This window comes from Mus caroli, chromosome 7, assembly GCF_900094665.2.
Source record: "Mus caroli chromosome 7, CAROLI_EIJ_v1.1, whole genome shotgun sequence".
Taxonomy (NCBI): Eukaryota; Metazoa; Chordata; class Mammalia; order Rodentia; family Muridae; genus Mus; species Mus caroli.
This window is the reverse complement of record NC_034576.1, coordinates 128,459,116-128,475,458: the sequence shown is the minus strand read 5'-3', so window position 1 is coordinate 128,475,458 and position 16,343 is coordinate 128,459,116. Positions and strand designations below refer to the sequence as shown.

The 16,343-nt window shown below is 52.0% G+C and overlaps 2 protein-coding genes across 3 annotated transcripts in view; one reads left to right on the top strand and one right to left on the bottom strand.

Annotated features, from left to right (window-relative positions):
• Atp2a1 (ATPase sarcoplasmic/endoplasmic reticulum Ca2+ transporting 1) overlaps positions 1 to 14,481 on the top strand; it is a 17,469-nt gene extending 2,988 nt beyond the window's left edge. Inside the window, exons 5-23 of one of the 2 annotated variants that reach the window (XM_021168933.1) lie at positions 531 to 669; positions 2,261 to 2,341; positions 3,049 to 3,134; positions 3,231 to 3,528; positions 3,705 to 3,871; positions 6,796 to 6,884; positions 7,125 to 7,227; positions 7,464 to 7,595; positions 9,721 to 9,846; positions 9,949 to 10,167; positions 11,380 to 11,715; positions 11,887 to 12,107; positions 12,216 to 12,418; positions 12,592 to 12,677; positions 12,763 to 12,896; positions 13,029 to 13,146; positions 13,295 to 13,412; positions 13,698 to 13,739; positions 14,154 to 14,442. In XM_021168933.1, the coding sequence (XP_021024592.1) occupies positions 531 to 669; positions 2,261 to 2,341; positions 3,049 to 3,134; positions 3,231 to 3,528; positions 3,705 to 3,871; positions 6,796 to 6,884; positions 7,125 to 7,227; positions 7,464 to 7,595; positions 9,721 to 9,846; positions 9,949 to 10,167; positions 11,380 to 11,715; positions 11,887 to 12,107; positions 12,216 to 12,418; positions 12,592 to 12,677; positions 12,763 to 12,896; positions 13,029 to 13,146; positions 13,295 to 13,412; positions 13,698 to 13,702 (2,661 nt within the window). In that variant the 3' untranslated portion in view covers positions 13,703 to 13,739; positions 14,154 to 14,442. Of the gene's footprint in view, positions 1 to 530; positions 670 to 2,260; positions 2,342 to 3,048; positions 3,135 to 3,230; positions 3,529 to 3,704; positions 3,872 to 6,795; positions 6,885 to 7,124; positions 7,228 to 7,463; positions 7,596 to 9,720; positions 9,847 to 9,948; positions 10,168 to 11,379; positions 11,716 to 11,886; positions 12,108 to 12,215; positions 12,419 to 12,591; positions 12,678 to 12,762; positions 12,897 to 13,028; positions 13,147 to 13,294; positions 13,413 to 13,697; positions 13,740 to 14,153 lie in introns of both variants that reach the window. The other variant, XM_021168931.2, reaches the window with a different exon arrangement.
• The window catches only part of Rabep2 (rabaptin, RAB GTPase binding effector protein 2), a 16,842-nt gene continuing 14,895 nt past the window's right edge, over positions 14,397 to 16,343 (bottom strand). The window contains exons 9-13 of the mRNA XM_021168934.2: positions 15,994 to 16,171; positions 15,872 to 15,883; positions 15,723 to 15,778; positions 15,365 to 15,481; positions 14,397 to 15,004 (exon numbers count right to left, since the gene is read on the bottom strand). Coding sequence (XP_021024593.1) covers positions 14,903 to 15,004; positions 15,365 to 15,481; positions 15,723 to 15,778; positions 15,872 to 15,883; positions 15,994 to 16,171 — 465 coding nt within the window. The 3' untranslated portion in view covers positions 14,397 to 14,902. The remainder of the gene's footprint in view (positions 15,005 to 15,364; positions 15,482 to 15,722; positions 15,779 to 15,871; positions 15,884 to 15,993; positions 16,172 to 16,343) is intronic.

Genomic DNA, 16,343 nt, shown 5'->3' with positions numbered 1-16,343 from the left:
AAAGAAAGAAAAAGAAAAAGAAAAAGAAAAAGAAAAAGAAAAAGAAAAAGAAAAAGAAAAAGAAAAAGAAAAAGAAAAAGAAAAAGAAAAAGAAAAAAACCAGGACTCATAGCTGTGCCCCTCCGGCTTGATGCAATTGAAGAGGAATTGGAAGTGCATGGCACACAGTAGGCATTCAGTAAATTACTAGTTGGCTTCTGTTTCCACTCATATCACTACTTTGTTTTCTGTTTTGTTTTTGTTTCTTTGTTTTGCTTTTTTTAAAATCCCTTTCTTCTCGGCCCAAACCCCTCTTACTTGTTTTTAGCCACCGCCACATTTTCTACAACAAACGCAGCCCTGCTGTATGTGGGGTTCTGTCCGCCCCTCCTGTCAGCTGGACCCACATAAGCCAGTCTTTTCTCCACTAGCCCTATCTCTGCTAGGATCCCTGTTCTTCCTCCTCCACCTCTGTATCCCTCACCTTTCCTACATATACCCTGTTCTAGGACCTTCTCTCTGACTTTGTTCTTGTCTGCCCTCCTCCTCAGGAACGGAATGCAGAGAACGCTATCGAGGCGCTGAAAGAATATGAACCCGAGATGGGAAAGGTCTATCGGGCTGACCGAAAGTCAGTGCAAAGGATCAAGGCCCGGGACATCGTCCCTGGGGACATCGTGGAGGTGGCTGGTAAGTGCTGGTCTGGATGGTTCAGAAGGGCAGACCTGGGTCAGGGGACCTGCCAGCCCTGACACTGCTATCTATGAGGATGGTGGCTTTGCTTCTCCATCCCAGACTCCTCAGGGGTCACTCCAGGACATGCAGGCCACAGCACCCTCCCCACTAGAGTCTCAGTAGGAACAGCTAGTCCTGTCCCCAGGCAGCAGACAGACCCCCGTCCCCCCTCCCCTCAACCAACACTTGCAAGCAACAGGTGGAAGCCAGTCCCAGCCAATGTCCCCATCTCCACCCCTTCCCGGGCCTGGCTCCCCTCTCCTTCCACCCACCAGTGGTCAGCTTTCAGTCTTGACCCCTCAGTGTCCTTGAGGCCTCTCAAAGGGGAAGGAATGAGAGTTGAAGGGAGTGGGGGTGGGGGTGGATGACTACCCCAACCACCATGTAAGGTGGTTCTAGTTCTCTCCCAGCTAGGAGCACGGGACCTATGAGGAGGGCGCTCAAGAAGGGCCCTGCCCCCTCAGGGACACTTAATGCCGCTCAGGGAGGGGTGCGGCTGGGTAGCTAAGATTACTAGGATTCTGCCCCCTTCAGCGCTTTTTATATTTGCCCTGAGTAGGACTTGCCACCTCTCTCAGTCCCTAGCCTGGTGAATGTGTATCTCTAAGCTTCTGACCCTCATACTGTGTCACCTTCTATGCTATATCACCACCAGGAGAAGCATAGGGTGGGAAGTTGGTGGGCTGAAGACCCCTCGGCTCCATGACAGGGCAGTCCTGCTATGGTGACAGTTTGGGGTCAGTGCCATGAATGTCTATAAATACCATCTGGGCTTCAGTGACAAGTGTGTCGGTCTGACTCCATTGCCGACCTCTTCCCTCCTCCTGCTTCCTCTGACACTGGAGGAGGGACCTTAGAAACCAAGAGAAAGGAAAGCAAGTGAACTTTGCCCCAATTCCACCCATGGGACCAAGGTGGCTTTAGGCAGAGACCTGAGGAGGGGTGTGTGTGTCCCCCAGAAGGTCTCTCTAGTCTGGCAGAGTGTCCTCGCCAGCACCTCCCAAGGTGGGGCTTTCACAGTCTGGCTTCCCACTCCCCGTCTGTGAAGCCCTGCATTGCAGTCGGGAACGCTCCCTCACAAGTCCCTCTGTGCACTCTGCAGCTTCAGGCTCCACGGTCACTCTCGCTTGGCCTGGATTTTCTCAGCCTCGCTCTCTGATCTTCCAAGTCACCCTCTTTCCTCTGAGTTACGTCACTATGTTTCCTTCTTTACCTTCCTCTGGCTTCTCTTTCTGGGTTTCAGCTGGCTTGTCCCTAATGGTCCTTTCCATTACTGAGGATGCTCTTAGTGAGCACACACTACCCACCAGGAATTCTGTGGGCTTCCTTCACAGGCTCACAGCCAGTGGGAAGAGACACATTCAATGGCGGACAATGGAATAGTATCATCTGGGGTCGGGGTAGAGCAAGATGGGAAATCTTGTGCTGAAGGCCTGTGAAAGGCAGGCCTGGGTACTGTAGGACCTGAAGGATGGATGATAGGAAGGAGATAGATGGTGAGGAATGTAAACTCTGCTCCCAGCTGAACTCACCCCTCTCTCTGCAGTTGGGGACAAAGTCCCTGCAGACATCCGCATCCTCTCCATCAAATCCACCACCCTCCGGGTCGACCAGTCCATCCTGACAGGTAGGTGGACTCAGGTGGGAGGGCATATGAGGAAGGAGCTAGGTAGACAGAGAACAGGTCTTGGGTAGGTGAAAGAGGACATCCTGCAGGAGGACCTCTTTCTGGTTCTAAGGTAGCGTTATCAGTGTGGCATGGCCTTCATTCTGTCACAGGAGCATGGGAGAGGATGTTTGACTATATTCTATAATCTTTGCCACCCTACACCTTCTATACGGACATAGGAACTCAACCTTGATGCAAATTGTCTTATCTTCTCCAATGTTCCAAAAAGCCCTCATATGAGAGATTCTGGGGATAGGGTGTGGACTTTGGATACACTTTAAACTCTGGGAAGGAAACAGTGCAAACTGAGCCCACAGGAGGAGGATCTGAGCTCTTGTCCTTGGTGGGGTGGCCACACTGGTAGTGAGGACTTCTGTCTTCCAGGAATGTGCTATGCAGTAGACAGACGCTCCACACCCACCGGCTTATTTGGTTCCCACCAGGACATGGGGAGCAAACGGAAGTCAAGCTACCAAAGTCACACAGCACACTAGGCTTGCTCAGTGTCTTTTAACTCTAAAGGCAATGGACCTTCTACCTGTCCCAAGCACCATCCTCCAGAGGCAAGACCTCTACCGGAGTGCTTGCTTGCTGATTGGAAGGGGTCAGGATGTTAAGAAGATGCACATGACAACAGCTGAGACTCTTTGGCCCTTTCTCCACAGGAGAGTCTGTATCTGTCATCAAGCACACAGACCCTGTCCCTGACCCCCGAGCTGTCAACCAGGACAAGAAGAACATGCTCTTCTCAGTAAGCAGTCATACTCAGCCAGAGGGCCTGGGTGTCGGAGGGAGGCATGGCAGAGGAAGAAGAGAAGAGGCCTGACCCTACCCCTTACCTTCCCAGGGTACCAACATCGCAGCCGGCAAGGCCGTAGGCATCGTGGCCACCACTGGTGTGAGTACTGAGATTGGAAAGATCCGAGACCAGATGGCTGCCACTGAGCAGGACAAGACCCCACTGCAGCAGAAGCTTGACGAGTTTGGGGAGCAGCTGTCCAAGGTCATCTCTCTCATCTGTGTGGCTGTCTGGCTTATCAACATTGGCCACTTCAACGATCCTGTCCATGGGGGCTCCTGGTTCCGGGGCGCCATTTACTACTTCAAGATTGCTGTGGCCTTGGCTGTGGCGGCCATCCCAGAAGGTAAGGCAGTCATTTCTTGCTCATCTGCTATCTCACAACAAAGAGTAATTCCAGATAAAATAACTATGATGGGTCCCCTGGAAAAGGAACTGATAGCTCTGGTGACTGTTAGGTAGCAGCCACAGTAGGCCTTGCTCCCCCTGCTTTGTTCACTCAGGATATCTCTGTCCCCACAGGGCTTCCTGCTGTCATCACCACCTGCTTGGCTTTGGGTACCCGCCGGATGGCAAAGAAGAACGCCATCGTGAGGAGTCTGCCCTCTGTGGAGACCCTGGGCTGTACCTCTGTCATCTGTTCTGACAAAACAGGGACCCTCACCACCAACCAGATGTCAGTTTGCAAGGTCAGAAGAAGCAGAGGCTACATTGAAGCCTGCCTGGGGGTGGAATGTGCTCTCTCAAGGTGGGCTTCTTAGCATGGCCTGGGGGATGCCAGAGGGTAAATTAAGTGCCACCAGGGGAAGAAACATGTTAGTTTGTCTTCTGTTCTTTTCATAAAACTCTAAAACCAACTTGAGTTGAAGGGCTATTTGGCTTACACATCCCAGTCACAGACCGTCATCGAGAGAAGTCAGGGCAGAGACTCAGGCAGGAGCAGAGGCAGGAACCATGGAAGAATGCTGTCCACTGGCTTGCTTTCTGTTGCTGTGATAAATCAATACTAGAAGTGGCTTTGGAAGGGGAGGGTTTGTTTCTTATAGCTTATGGTCTGTCATTGAGGGAAGTCGAGGCAGGAACTCAAGCTAAGAGCTCAAGGCAGAGACTGTAGAAGAACAGGGAGCACTGCTTGCTGGCTTGTTCAGCCTGCTTCCTTAATAACCCCAGGACCACCTGCCTGGGGTGACCCTGCCCACAGTAGTCTGAGCCCTTCCACATCAGTCATTAATGTCCCTATAGGCCAATCTGATGGAGGCAACCCCTCAGTTGAGTATCCTCTTCCTGGGTGACTCTGATTTGTGTCAGGTTGACAAACACAAACAAACAAACAACAAACAAACAAAAAAAAACCCAAAAAACCTAAACACTACAGCCTGGTCCCTGGGCCATATTGCCTCTCTGACTTTCACATCAGACCATCCAGGGGCAGTCTCTTTAACCTCACTTTTCAGGAAAGTAAACTGAGGGTTAGGATGATTTAGGGGTCCACCAAAAGATAGAAAGTTTGTAAATAGCAGAGCTGGTCACAGTAGTGCATGCCTACAATCCCTGGGCAGGAGGCAAAGGCAGGAGCACTGTGCATGTGGCCTGCCCTGCAAACATATTTAAAGGCCAGCTAGAGCTTGCCTCTTGTGTCTGGAGTCCCAAGGACTTGGGATAGTGGGGGCACGGGTCACTTACTTTGACGAGTTTGAGGTCAGCCTGGCAACAGTGAGACTTTGTCTCATAGTGTGGGGTGTGCAGAACTGGGTTCCAAACCCAAGTATGTGTGGGTCTAACTTCTTTAACTTCTGTTTGTGCAGCCAGCACATCCTGTCCCCCACCCCACCCCTCCCTCCACTGCACGACAGGGCCAGCAAGCCTGATCATGTTAGTTCTCAACAGCGTTTCTTTAGAAAATTTAAAAACCTTTATTTATTTTTTTGTTCACCTGTTTTGTTTGTTTGCTTGTTTGTTTTTGTTTTTCTAGACAGGGTTTCTCTGGGTAGCCCTGACTGCCCTGTCACTCTGTAAACCAGGTTAACCTTGAATTCAGAGATCTGCCTGCCACTGCCTCCCAAGTGATGGGATTAAAGATGTGCACCACCACCGCCCAGCACTAATTTATTTATTTATTTTAGAGAGAGCGTGTGTGCATAGTGTGTGCATTAATTATATCCTTTCACCATGTAGGAAGGAAATGCTACATGTCAGGGAAAAAAAGGAGAGAGATTTGACTTTTTTTTCCCTGCTATCCAAGAATATCTACCACCCCCCTTTTCCCTGTCTTCCTATGATGAGGTCTTATGCAGCCCAGGATGAGACTGGCATTGAACTCCTAATTCTTCTGCCTCCATCTCTCAAGAACTGGGATTTCAGGCCTCTACTACCATGTTGGGCTTCAAGGTGTTATCCACTGATGCCGTCCTCCCCTGCCCTAAAGAGAGTTCTGTGGAATAATGTGCCTTTGATGTAAAAATGGCTTTTCTGTAGGGCTGGGGCTTTAGTTCAGTGGCAGAGAGCTAGTCTAGTGTACACAAGACCCTCTGTTCTAGCCCCAGTACTACAGAAATGAATGAATGAGTGAATGAATGAATGAATGCCTGGTGTAAGTAACCAGGCCTGATACAGGAGGATTTCCAGGAGTTTCAGGCCAGTCTTGTGAGTTCCAGGAGAGACCCTGTTTCCAAAAGTAAATGAACAAAAAAAAAAAAAAAAAAAAAAGGAAATAAATGAAATGTTGAAATGTTTAAAAGGTGAAGAACAAAGTGTTTCTAGTGGGGTGGAGGTGAAGTGGACAGCGTGGGCAGATTGAGTGGCCAGCCTGAATATCATGTTCTCCACCTCTCTCTTAACACACAGCCTTCACAGACTTGTAGGACGTGGCTCCTGTCCTATAAAAATGAGTTACAGCACAGTGTCATAGCAAAAGAACCCACACTTTTAGCTCTTCCTGCAGGAAGCCCCGCTGGTGACTAGAGACATAAATAAGCCGCTGCTCACGGGTGCACTTGGCCCCAGTCCCACCACACCTGTTAAGCACATCTGTGGGCTGACCTGAGGAGGGCCCAGGGTAGCCCTCAGTAACCGTGGTGGTATTGTTTCATTTTGTTGAGACAATGTTTCTCTGTGTATCCCTGAATGTCTTCAACCTAGCTCTGTAAACAAGCTGGCCTAGAACTCAGAGATCCGCCTACCTTTGCCTCCCAAGAGCTGGGATTAAAGGCGTGCACCCCTACCACCTAGCTCAGTAACCTGTTTTTTTTTTGTTGTTGTTGTTTTTTTTTTTTTTTTTTTTTTTTTTTTTTTTTTTTTTTGAGACAGTGTTTCTCTGTGTAGCTCTGGCTGTCCTGGAACTCAATTTGTAGACCAGGCTGGCCTGAACCCAGAAATCTACCTGCCTCTGCCTCCAAATGCTGGGATTAAAGCCCAGCTAGTAACCGTTGTTTTTAAGGCCACTGATGAAGAACACGAAGAATTATTGCAAAACAAGGAATGGCAGGGAACAGTACAGAGAGGGTCAAGGAGAAGGGAATTGGGGGAAAATGCTTGGAAATTTGCTTAGTCTGGATTTAGGGGTGTCTACGCTCAGGGATGTGGAATATCGGTGTGTGGTCCTTCTCCCCTGCAGATGTTCATCATTGACAAGGTGGATGGGGATGTTTGCTCACTGAACGAGTTCTCCATCACTGGCTCTACTTATGCTCCTGAGGGAGAGGTGTAAGTCATGCAGGAATCTCCTTAGTGCTGTGTGCATCCCTCCCCACCCCCACCATCTCTCGGGGGACGATCTCCTGTTCGTTCCCCCTTCCTTCTTCTCTCCCTACTTTCCTTGATCTCTCCCACCCAATCCTCCATCTCTCCTTCCCGACACCTGTCTGCTTCTCCCTGCTCTCTGCATCTCATCATGCTCTGTTTTCCATCGTTTCTCTCCTGCCTTCCTCCCTACCTTGATGCCAGCTTGAAGAATGATAAGCCAGTCCGAGCAGGGCAGTATGATGGGCTAGTGGAGCTCGCTACCATCTGTGCCCTCTGCAATGACTCCTCCTTGGACTTTAATGAGGTAATCTTCTACCTCTCCCTCCACCCACCTGAAGCCTTGCCCCTTCCATTTCTGCAGCTCAGAGTCCATGTTTCCTTCCTGGGCAATCCCGTGGAAAGCGTTCTTAGGAAGCAAACATAAATGCAAGAAGGGGTGGTTGGCTTCTTCTTGTTCCATCCAGACGAAGATGTGTTGGTTGAGGACAGGGGACAGGGAATCTAGGCACGCACTTCCTCTTCCTCCTCTGTCCATTTCAGACCAAAGGTGTCTATGAGAAGGTGGGCGAAGCAACAGAGACTGCTCTCACCACCTTGGTGGAGAAGATGAACGTATTCAACACAGAAGTGAGAAGCCTCTCTAAAGTGGAGCGGGCCAACGCCTGCAATTCGGTGAGTCGGGACGCCCTCCATAGGCCTAGCCCCAAGATCTAGGCTAACTCAGACAGACAAAGCCTTGTGCTGTGCTGGAACCCCAATGGTCTTACCCATTGCTTTTCTAATCCAGGCTGAGCTCTGGTGAAATCCCCTTTCCCCACAGTCATACAGCTAGTGCTGTCTGGCTACAATACCCTGGGAGGTCACTTCCTCTTGTTGTGACCCAAGGTTGGACAGAAGCCACAGCACCTTGGTCTCTGTCCGCTCTCAGGTCTTGGTGTGGGTTCTGGGCTGTGCAGCTGTCAATCCCAGAGGGTGGTGAGGTCCACTCCAGGGGACAGGTACAGTGCTGGCACTCACTGGGCTCTTGCTATGACCACTTGCTGGTCTCTTGAGTAGAATGCTACCCACATCTCTCTTTCTTGACATCCTCCTGCCTCAGCCTTCAAGAGCATTAACAGTATGTACATCCATGGGTGGCTTTCCTCTATCTCTCTGTTTTGTCTTTGGTCCTAGGAAGTGGAATCCAGAAACTTACATGTGCTAGGCGAATTTTTTTTTTCTTTTTTCAAGACAAGGGTTTCTCTGTATAGCTCTGGTTGCCCTGAAACTCACTCTGTAGACCAGGCTGGCCTTGAGCTCGGAGATTCAGCTGCCTTCCTCTCCTGAGTGCTGGGATTAAAGGGATCCATCACCACTGCCTTGTCTTTTTAAATTTTATTTAGTGTTCTGCTTCCGTGTAATGTCTGTGTGAATGTATCAAATCCCCTGGAACTGGAATCACAAACAGTTGTGAGCTGCCATAAGGGTGCTGGGGTTTGAACCTGGGTCCTTTGGAAGAGCAGCCGGTGCTCTTAACCACTGAACCATATCTCCAGCCTTATTTTTTTCCTTTACAAAAACATTTTTTTTTATTAATTAAAAATTTTCCTTTCTTGTATATGTGAGATATACGTGGCTGCTTTGTTTATTGTTCTGTATTGTGTGCAATGGGGGTGTATGATATGTAGCTGGGAGCTCATGTGCTATGGTGTGTATGTGGAGGTCAGAGACCTTTTGGGAATTGTTTTTTGTTTTTCACGGTGGTTCTGGACTCCAACTCAGGCTTGCATGGTCATCAGGTTGTGTCACCAACACTTTTTCCACTAAGCCATCTCTGTTTTAATATCACAAAAAAAAAGAAAGTTTTTTTGTTTTTCAGTGTTAAGGATTAAGTTTGAGGCTTCATGACTGATAGGCAAATGTTTTCACTGGCTCTTGTTATTTCTATTTGATTCTGTGGAGGGTTTGTATATATATCTATGCACGTATCTATCTATCTAAGAGTCTGTCTATCTATCTATCTATCTATCTATCTATCTATCTATCTATCTATCTGTGATACTGGGACTGAGCCCCCAAGCCTCTTACATACTAGGTTGGCACTTTACCACTGAGCTAGAGCCTTAGTCCCATCTGCAGTATAGTTGGTAAATAAAGGCTGCCATTATTTCCTTTCCTTTTGTTTTGAGATAAAGCCATGCTGCACAGGCCATATTGGTCTTGCTCTTACAGCACTCCTCCAGCTTTAGTTACAGGCGTATGTCATGCTCGGCCACGCTTGGCCTTGGCTCTCTCTTATTTATCACCGTGTGCTCAGTACTAGGCCTACACTGTCTTAACAATGCATGTGTTGTTTAAATTCAAATTAAATAGAGGTGTTTAGGAAGCAGAGGCAGGAGAATTACAGTGAGTCCAATGCCAACCTGGAGACCCTGTTTCAAGAGTCTTGGTCTCACTGGCCACATATCCCACTGGCACCACATCTGACGGGGCAGATTGTACGTTTCTTTGGTCACTGAATGCTCTGTTGGGCAGCAGCGTGCAAGGCCACCCTGTTTCTAATGTGCTTTAAACTGGACACTTGAGCTTTGGGTGTGGCTTAGCGGTCGTGCACTTGCCTGGCATGTGTGAGCCATGAGTTCTAGCCTCAGCACTACAAATAGGAAGAAGAGCCCACTGTCCAAAAGGCCCCAGTCCTGGACTTCTATGCTTGTCCTGTCTGTAACAGACTTTGCTTTAGGCCCAGCCTCAGTGTAGATTTTACTCCGTCATAGATTCTTTGGGGCTGTTTTAAAGGGACCTGGTCTCTGCCTCCCAGGTGATCCGCCAACTCATGAAGAAGGAATTCACCCTGGAATTTTCCCGAGACAGGAAGTCTATGTCTGTCTACTGTTCACCAGCTAAGTCTTCACGGGCTGCTGTAGGCAACAAAATGTTTGTCAAGGTCAGGAACCTTTTCTCTCTTACGCTGGGGCCCTTTCCTATGGCTGCCTTCTGAACCCTGGAAGGCAGGCAAGGATCTCGGAATTCTGTTCTGGTTTTCTAGGGTGCCCCCGAGGGGGTCATCGACCGCTGTAACTATGTGCGTGTTGGCACGACCCGGGTGCCATTGACAGGCCCCGTGAAGGAGAAGATCATGTCTGTGATCAAGGAGTGGGGCACTGGTCGGGACACACTGCGGTGCCTGGCGCTGGCCACCCGCGATACACCCCCCAAACGGGAGGAGATGGTTCTGGATGATTCAGCCAAGTTCATGGAGTATGAGGTGAGCCAGGAAAGGTCTCTTCTTGTCCTGGGACTTGTGTTGAGACAGTTTTCCCCAGTGGCTCCCTCTTGCCTGCTGCCATGATTCTCATTCCCTAGTACAGTGTGTCAAATGAACGGCTGTGTCCTGTGGATCCCCAAATCACAAGGCATGAAGGTGTGACAGTTTCATCAAACACCTAACCCAGTCAGACTCAGTATCTCGGCCCTCAGTAGACTGAGATAGGCCAGCCTCACAAGCAAGACTCCGTTTCAGAAACGAAAACAAAAGCCAAGAAAAGAAGACAGAGTCGTTTAGTCCAGTGCTGCCCAGTGTGGTGCTGGGGCTGGAACCCGGGGCAGGCAGGTGTGCCCCGTCCCAGCCGCACCTGCAGCCACAGTCTGCATTAACCATGCTCTGTGGGAATCACTGTCACCCAGCGCAGTGTCTGAGGCAACTGTTGCACTTCTTGCTGTGGACTCTGAATAACCCCCAAAGCTCACTGCCTGCATTTATAGAAGGAGATTATGGCCTGCCAGGTAACAGGGTGTGCTCAGAGTGACAGGCCAACAAGGACTCTGCTAGGAGACACAAGCCACTGTGTTAATGTGTAGCTTTTCTTTTTCTATTTTTTCTTTGTTTTGGTTTTTGTTGTGGTTGTTCTTCAGACAGGGTTTTGTAATGTAGCCAGGGCTGGCCCTGATCGTGAATTCATGATGCAGCTAGGGCTGGCCCTGGTCAGGAATTCATGAACTCCTCTTGACCTCCTGGGTGCTGGAACCACAGGTGTACCCACCACACCTAGATCCAGCTCTCCTTTTTTAAATCAGACAGTCAGTCTGTATTCTTTTTTTTTTTTTGAGCTAGGGTTTCTCTGTGTAACAGCTCTGGCTGTCCAGAAACTTGCTTTGTAGACCAGGCTGGCCCCGGATTCACAGAGATCTATCTGCCTATGCCTCCCAAGTGCTGGGATCAGAGGTGTGTGCCATCACTTTCTGACTCGGCAGGCTTTTGCAGCAGGCCTTGGCACTGCCAGTCTATGCAGGCATTATAAGGATTGCAGGAATTATGTTTCCTGGCCCTCTGCTTCCAAGGTCCTACTGATGTCCAACACCAGGTACCAAGGCAGCAGGCCCCAGCGTCACCAACAGTACTGCCCATCTTCCTCTGAACTTCCTCCTGTCTGTCCCAAATTCCTCCCTGACCGACATGTCACCATCCGCATCTTTCCAGATGGACCTGACGTTTGTTGGTGTTGTGGGCATGTTGGATCCACCCCGCAAAGAGGTCACAGGCTCTATCCAGCTGTGTCGTGATGCTGGGATCCGAGTGATCATGATCACTGGGGACAACAAGGGTACAGCCATTGCCATCTGCCGACGAATTGGCATCTTTTCGGAGAATGAGGAAGTGACAGACCGTGCCTACACTGGCCGTGAGTTTGACGATCTGCCCCTGGCCGAGCAGCGGGAGGCCTGCAGACGCGCCTGCTGCTTCGCTCGTGTGGAGCCCTCACACAAGTCCAAGATTGTGGAGTACCTGCAGTCCTACGATGAGATCACAGCCATGGTGAGAAGTTGCAGAGGGCTGCCCGGGTCAAGGCTCTGAGTGTCCCCATGCATGCTGGGTGTGTGTGTGTGTGTGTGGGGGGGGGAGACTCTGTTTCTGCATGGAGTCTGAGGAGGGGAAATAGAAGGCATCTGGAACCTGGAGTTTCTCACTCTCTCCTTCCGTCTTCAGACAGGGGATGGTGTCAATGATGCCCCTGCTCTGAAGAAGGCCGAGATTGGCATTGCCATGGGATCTGGTACTGCTGTGGCTAAGACGGCCTCTGAGATGGTACTGGCCGATGATAACTTCTCCACCATTGTGGCTGCCGTGGAGGAAGGCCGAGCCATCTACAACAACATGAAGCAGTTCATCCGCTACCTCATTTCCTCCAATGTGGGCGAGGTGGTCTGGTGAGCAGCCAGGGCAGGCATCCAGAAGAAAGAAACAACAACCCAGGGCTGAGGGGGTTGATCACGGGGCTGGAAACAAACTAATGTGTGACTTTCTTCCTCTGGCAGTATCTTCTTGACAGCAGCCTTGGGGCTGCCTGAGGCTCTGATCCCTGTGCAGCTGCTCTGGGTGAACTTGGTGACCGATGGGCTCCCGGCTACTGCCCTGGGATTCAACCCACCTGACCTGGACATCATGGACCGCCCCCCCAGGAGTCCCAAGGAGCCTCTTATCAGTGGCTGGCTCTTTTTCCGCTACATGGCAATTGGGGGTAAGCAAGAAGGGACTCAACAACCTTTCCCAGCCTTTGGGACCAACCTTGTCCCTGATATCAGCTTTTCTCAATTCAAGCTGCCCAAAGCCAGCTGTCTCCAGCTGTGTGAGGCCTTCCTGATACTTAACTCCTCAGCCCTGATCCCAGCTCCTCTCTTCTCCCCACCACAGGCTATGTGGGTGCAGCCACTGTAGGAGCAGCTGCCTGGTGGTTTTTGTATGCAGAGGACGGGCCTCATGTCAGCTACCATCAGCTGGTAGGGAGGAGGCTGGGGAGGTGGGCCCTGAGAGGGTGTGCTGAAGGCTTCTGTAGAGCTCAGGCTTCTGTCTCTTCCTTTGTAGACTCATTTCATGCAGTGCACTGAGCACAACCCTGAATTCGATGGCCTGGACTGTGAGGTTTTTGAGGCCCCGGAGCCCATGACTATGGCCTTGTCTGTGTTGGTGACCATCGAGATGTGCAATGCTCTCAACAGGTAGGCCTTGTCCACTTGGGTGGGCCCTGTGCCTTCATGTTCTCCCCACCTCTCTTCTCCCTCCACTCTGCCTTACTGTAAACATCTTTCTCTGTATCCCTGTCTCTCCATCTGCCTGGCCTTTGGTTCTAGCCTGTCTGAGAACCAGTCCCTACTGCGGATGCCACCCTGGGTGAACATCTGGCTGCTCGGTTCCATCTGCCTGTCCATGTCCCTCCACTTCCTCATCCTCTATGTCGACCCCCTGCCGGTGAGCTGTCGCTTCTCTGCCCTGGGGGAGCCCATGCAGAGCATGTGTCCACAGGGTGCTCGCAGGGCACGGTACTTTAGGCCACCCTGGCCCCCTTTCCTTCTGAGGAAGCACTTGTCATTCCTGATGCCTGCTGTCCTCTTCCCAGATGATCTTCAAGCTCCGGGCCCTGGACTTTACCCAGTGGCTCATGGTCCTCAAGATCTCACTGCCAGTCATCGGGCTGGATGAGCTTCTCAAGTTCATTGCTCGGAACTATCTGGAGGGTAAGGGACATCCCTTTTTCCTTGTACCCAGTCCCGAGCAGAGCCCCGCCCTCTGCGCTGCGAACACGCGCCATAAGCCATCTATCCCCCTCTTCCTTTGTAGGTAGGTAGGTAAGTTCTTTTTAGCCCTGGTGGGACCAGTGTCCCCCAGGGAGGGCAACTCAAGCCCTGTCCCCACTCCAGCTATGACTGGTGGGATTTTCTCCCAGCCTGCTCAGCCCCCTGGCTCCGAGGGCCTCTCCTTCCCTCTTGATAACGGCCTCTCTCTGTCCTCTCTGGCCATAGGATAACCACCCCCCTCCTCCATGTCTTTGAACCGTGTCACAGGTATTTCCCTACCCGCCCTGCCCCAGCTGCTGTACCCTGCCGCTCGCCCACCACCAGCCCATGCGCACCCCTGCGGTCACTTGCGCGCTCGCAGCTCTCCCTGGAGCCACTGCTGCTGTTGCCACTGCCCGCTTCCACATGAGGGCCATGCCGTTATTGTGGGCACTGGCAGCTGTGAGGCTGTGTCCTGGCCGTCCAGTCTGCTGGGCTGGGATGCGCTGCGCTGCGTCGCGCTGGCTGTCTCTGCTGCTGGGGCTGTGGTGGTGGCTGGGGGCGGGTTGGGGTCTGGCACACCACAGGTGAGTAGGGAAAGGGGCCCTTAGGCCCTTCCAGGTGAGTGTGTAGAGATGCGCAAGGAGATGCAGTTCTCCCTCCTGTGCCCGCCTGCTCCATCCCCTGCCTTTCTTCTTCCAGATCCAGAAGACGAAAGAAGGAAGTAACCAGCCCTTGTGCCCTGTGTTCCCCACCCCAATAGCAAAGCATCTTCAGCCAAAGCTGAGGCACAGACCCTTCTCCTCCTCAATTCTGTTTATAAATAAAGTCCTTCCCCCCTCGTCCCCTTCAGCAACCCGCTCTACCCCCCACTCCCCCACACACACACCCCGAACCTTGTAAATCCCCTTCCCGAACTCACGGGGCTTGCAGGGACAAGGCAACTGACTAGCTGATTGCTTATTTATTGAAAATAAATGACAGAAAAGTCTGGCCTTGCTTCCTTATATCTCGGGGCCTGTTTCAGGTGCCTACGGACAAATACCTTAGTGTCGTACAGTCCAGAAAGCAGTTGTATGTCCCAGGGCCTCTGTGTGAGGAGCCCACTGAATCCACCAGCTTCTAGCCACAAGCTGGGCGTGCCAGAGACTGGGACTGGCTACTGGCCTGAGGTGACAGGGTGGGAGAGCTGGATCCATGAGGGAGCATGGTAGCCCGAAAGCCACCGGGCTCAGCCTGCACTTTGGTTCTGGAAGGAGGCTGGGACTCTTTTCCAGGTATCATCCCTGAGGGCAGGCCCAGCCACCCTGGGTGGGAGTAGTGGCCCTAGGGACACCACCATCCAGGTTTGCAGCTGATGGACTCCAGTTCTGAGACCTGCAGTCCATGCCTCACAGTTCTTGTAGAGAAAGGGGCAGCTTCCCCAGCAGGGAAGCCTCTCGTCTGGCCCCTCAAGAGTCTTTAATGTCCCTGATGTCCCTGAGGGGCGCCTCATCCAGGATGCTACGCACTTGCTCCAGAGTCTCTGCTTGGCGGATCCGCTCCAGGCGTACCTGTGTGGTTGGGTGGGAGATATGCAAAGCCCCGTGGAGGAAACAGTCCCTGCCTGACCAGCCAGCCCCGAGTCAGCTCCACAGAATCAATCTGTGTTTACATGGGGTCAAGGAAAGGAATGAGTCCCAGGGGCTCAGCTTGAAGTCTGGGTGTGGTGGGCCATCGCTGTGGCTGACAGCATGAATCTGACATACAGCGGGGCATGCAAGAGAGCATCCATATTTATGAGGTCTAGCTCAGGGGGGAAAGACCATGCTAGACTTAGAAAAAGGACCTATCCTAATTAGGGACTGTCCTGGTAAGACCCAGGACAAGTCACTCAGAGCCATACCAGCCAGGTAGGAAAGGCCAGGTCATACCTGTAGGGCCTGGGACAGCCGTACAAAGTCCCTCTGCACCTGTTCACTGGTCTCCAGCTCAGCCTGCAGCCGGAGTGTCTTGGCTCTCTGTTCTGAGAGGAGATCCGTGAGCTGGGCCTGCAAGGACAAGATGTGGAGCTGGGGCCTGACTCATCTTGGGGCTAGATGGGTGGCCACAGCCATGGGGTGACCCATGTTGGTGTCCCTTCAATACCACCAGACTCTGGCCTCCTCTGGCTGGAGCCAGGTGGCTGCTGCGGGGCTTCCTGCCGCCTGGTCTGAGGGAGACATGAAGGGTGTGAGGAGAGCCATCACCACATAGCTGTACTACTCAAGCCAGGCCACTGGCACCACTCACCTTGCGCTGCTCCTGCTGGACCCGCTCCGTCTCTATTCTCAGGCTGCACAGCGAGGCTGGGAAGTCAAGGCGCAAGGAGACTGGAGGTCAGGCCCACATGGTCCCAGCCCCACTGTGGTAACCCTCCACAAGGCGCTGATCCTACTCACCCTCCAGCACATCTGTAGGAGTAAGAAAGAAGAGATCAGGACTGGATCTCCAGTGCACCTCTTCCTGATGCCCATATACCTGATCCAGGAGGCCCTGTGGCAGCTTGATTGTCTTCCCTTACCTGTCTCTTCTCGCTGCACCCTCAGCTGTCCCTCCAGACTGGCCTTGGCTGCTGTCTCCTCGTCCAGTGCCTCCCGCAGCTTCACAATTTCAATGCGCAGGCGCTCAGCCTCATGCTCCTGTGCCTGCTGCCTGGCCCGCGCCTGTTGCCTGGTATGCCGCACCAGCAGATGTAGCTCCTGCAAGAGACACAGGGGCCTGCTGGTTGCAGGGCAGAAGAGGAGAGCAGGGACCACTGGCCAGGTGGAGAGGGTGGGAAGGAGCCGGGCAGTGGTGGCGTACACCTTTAATCCCAGCACTCGGGAGGCAGAGGCAGGCAGATTTCTGAGTTTGAGGCCAGCCTGGTCTACA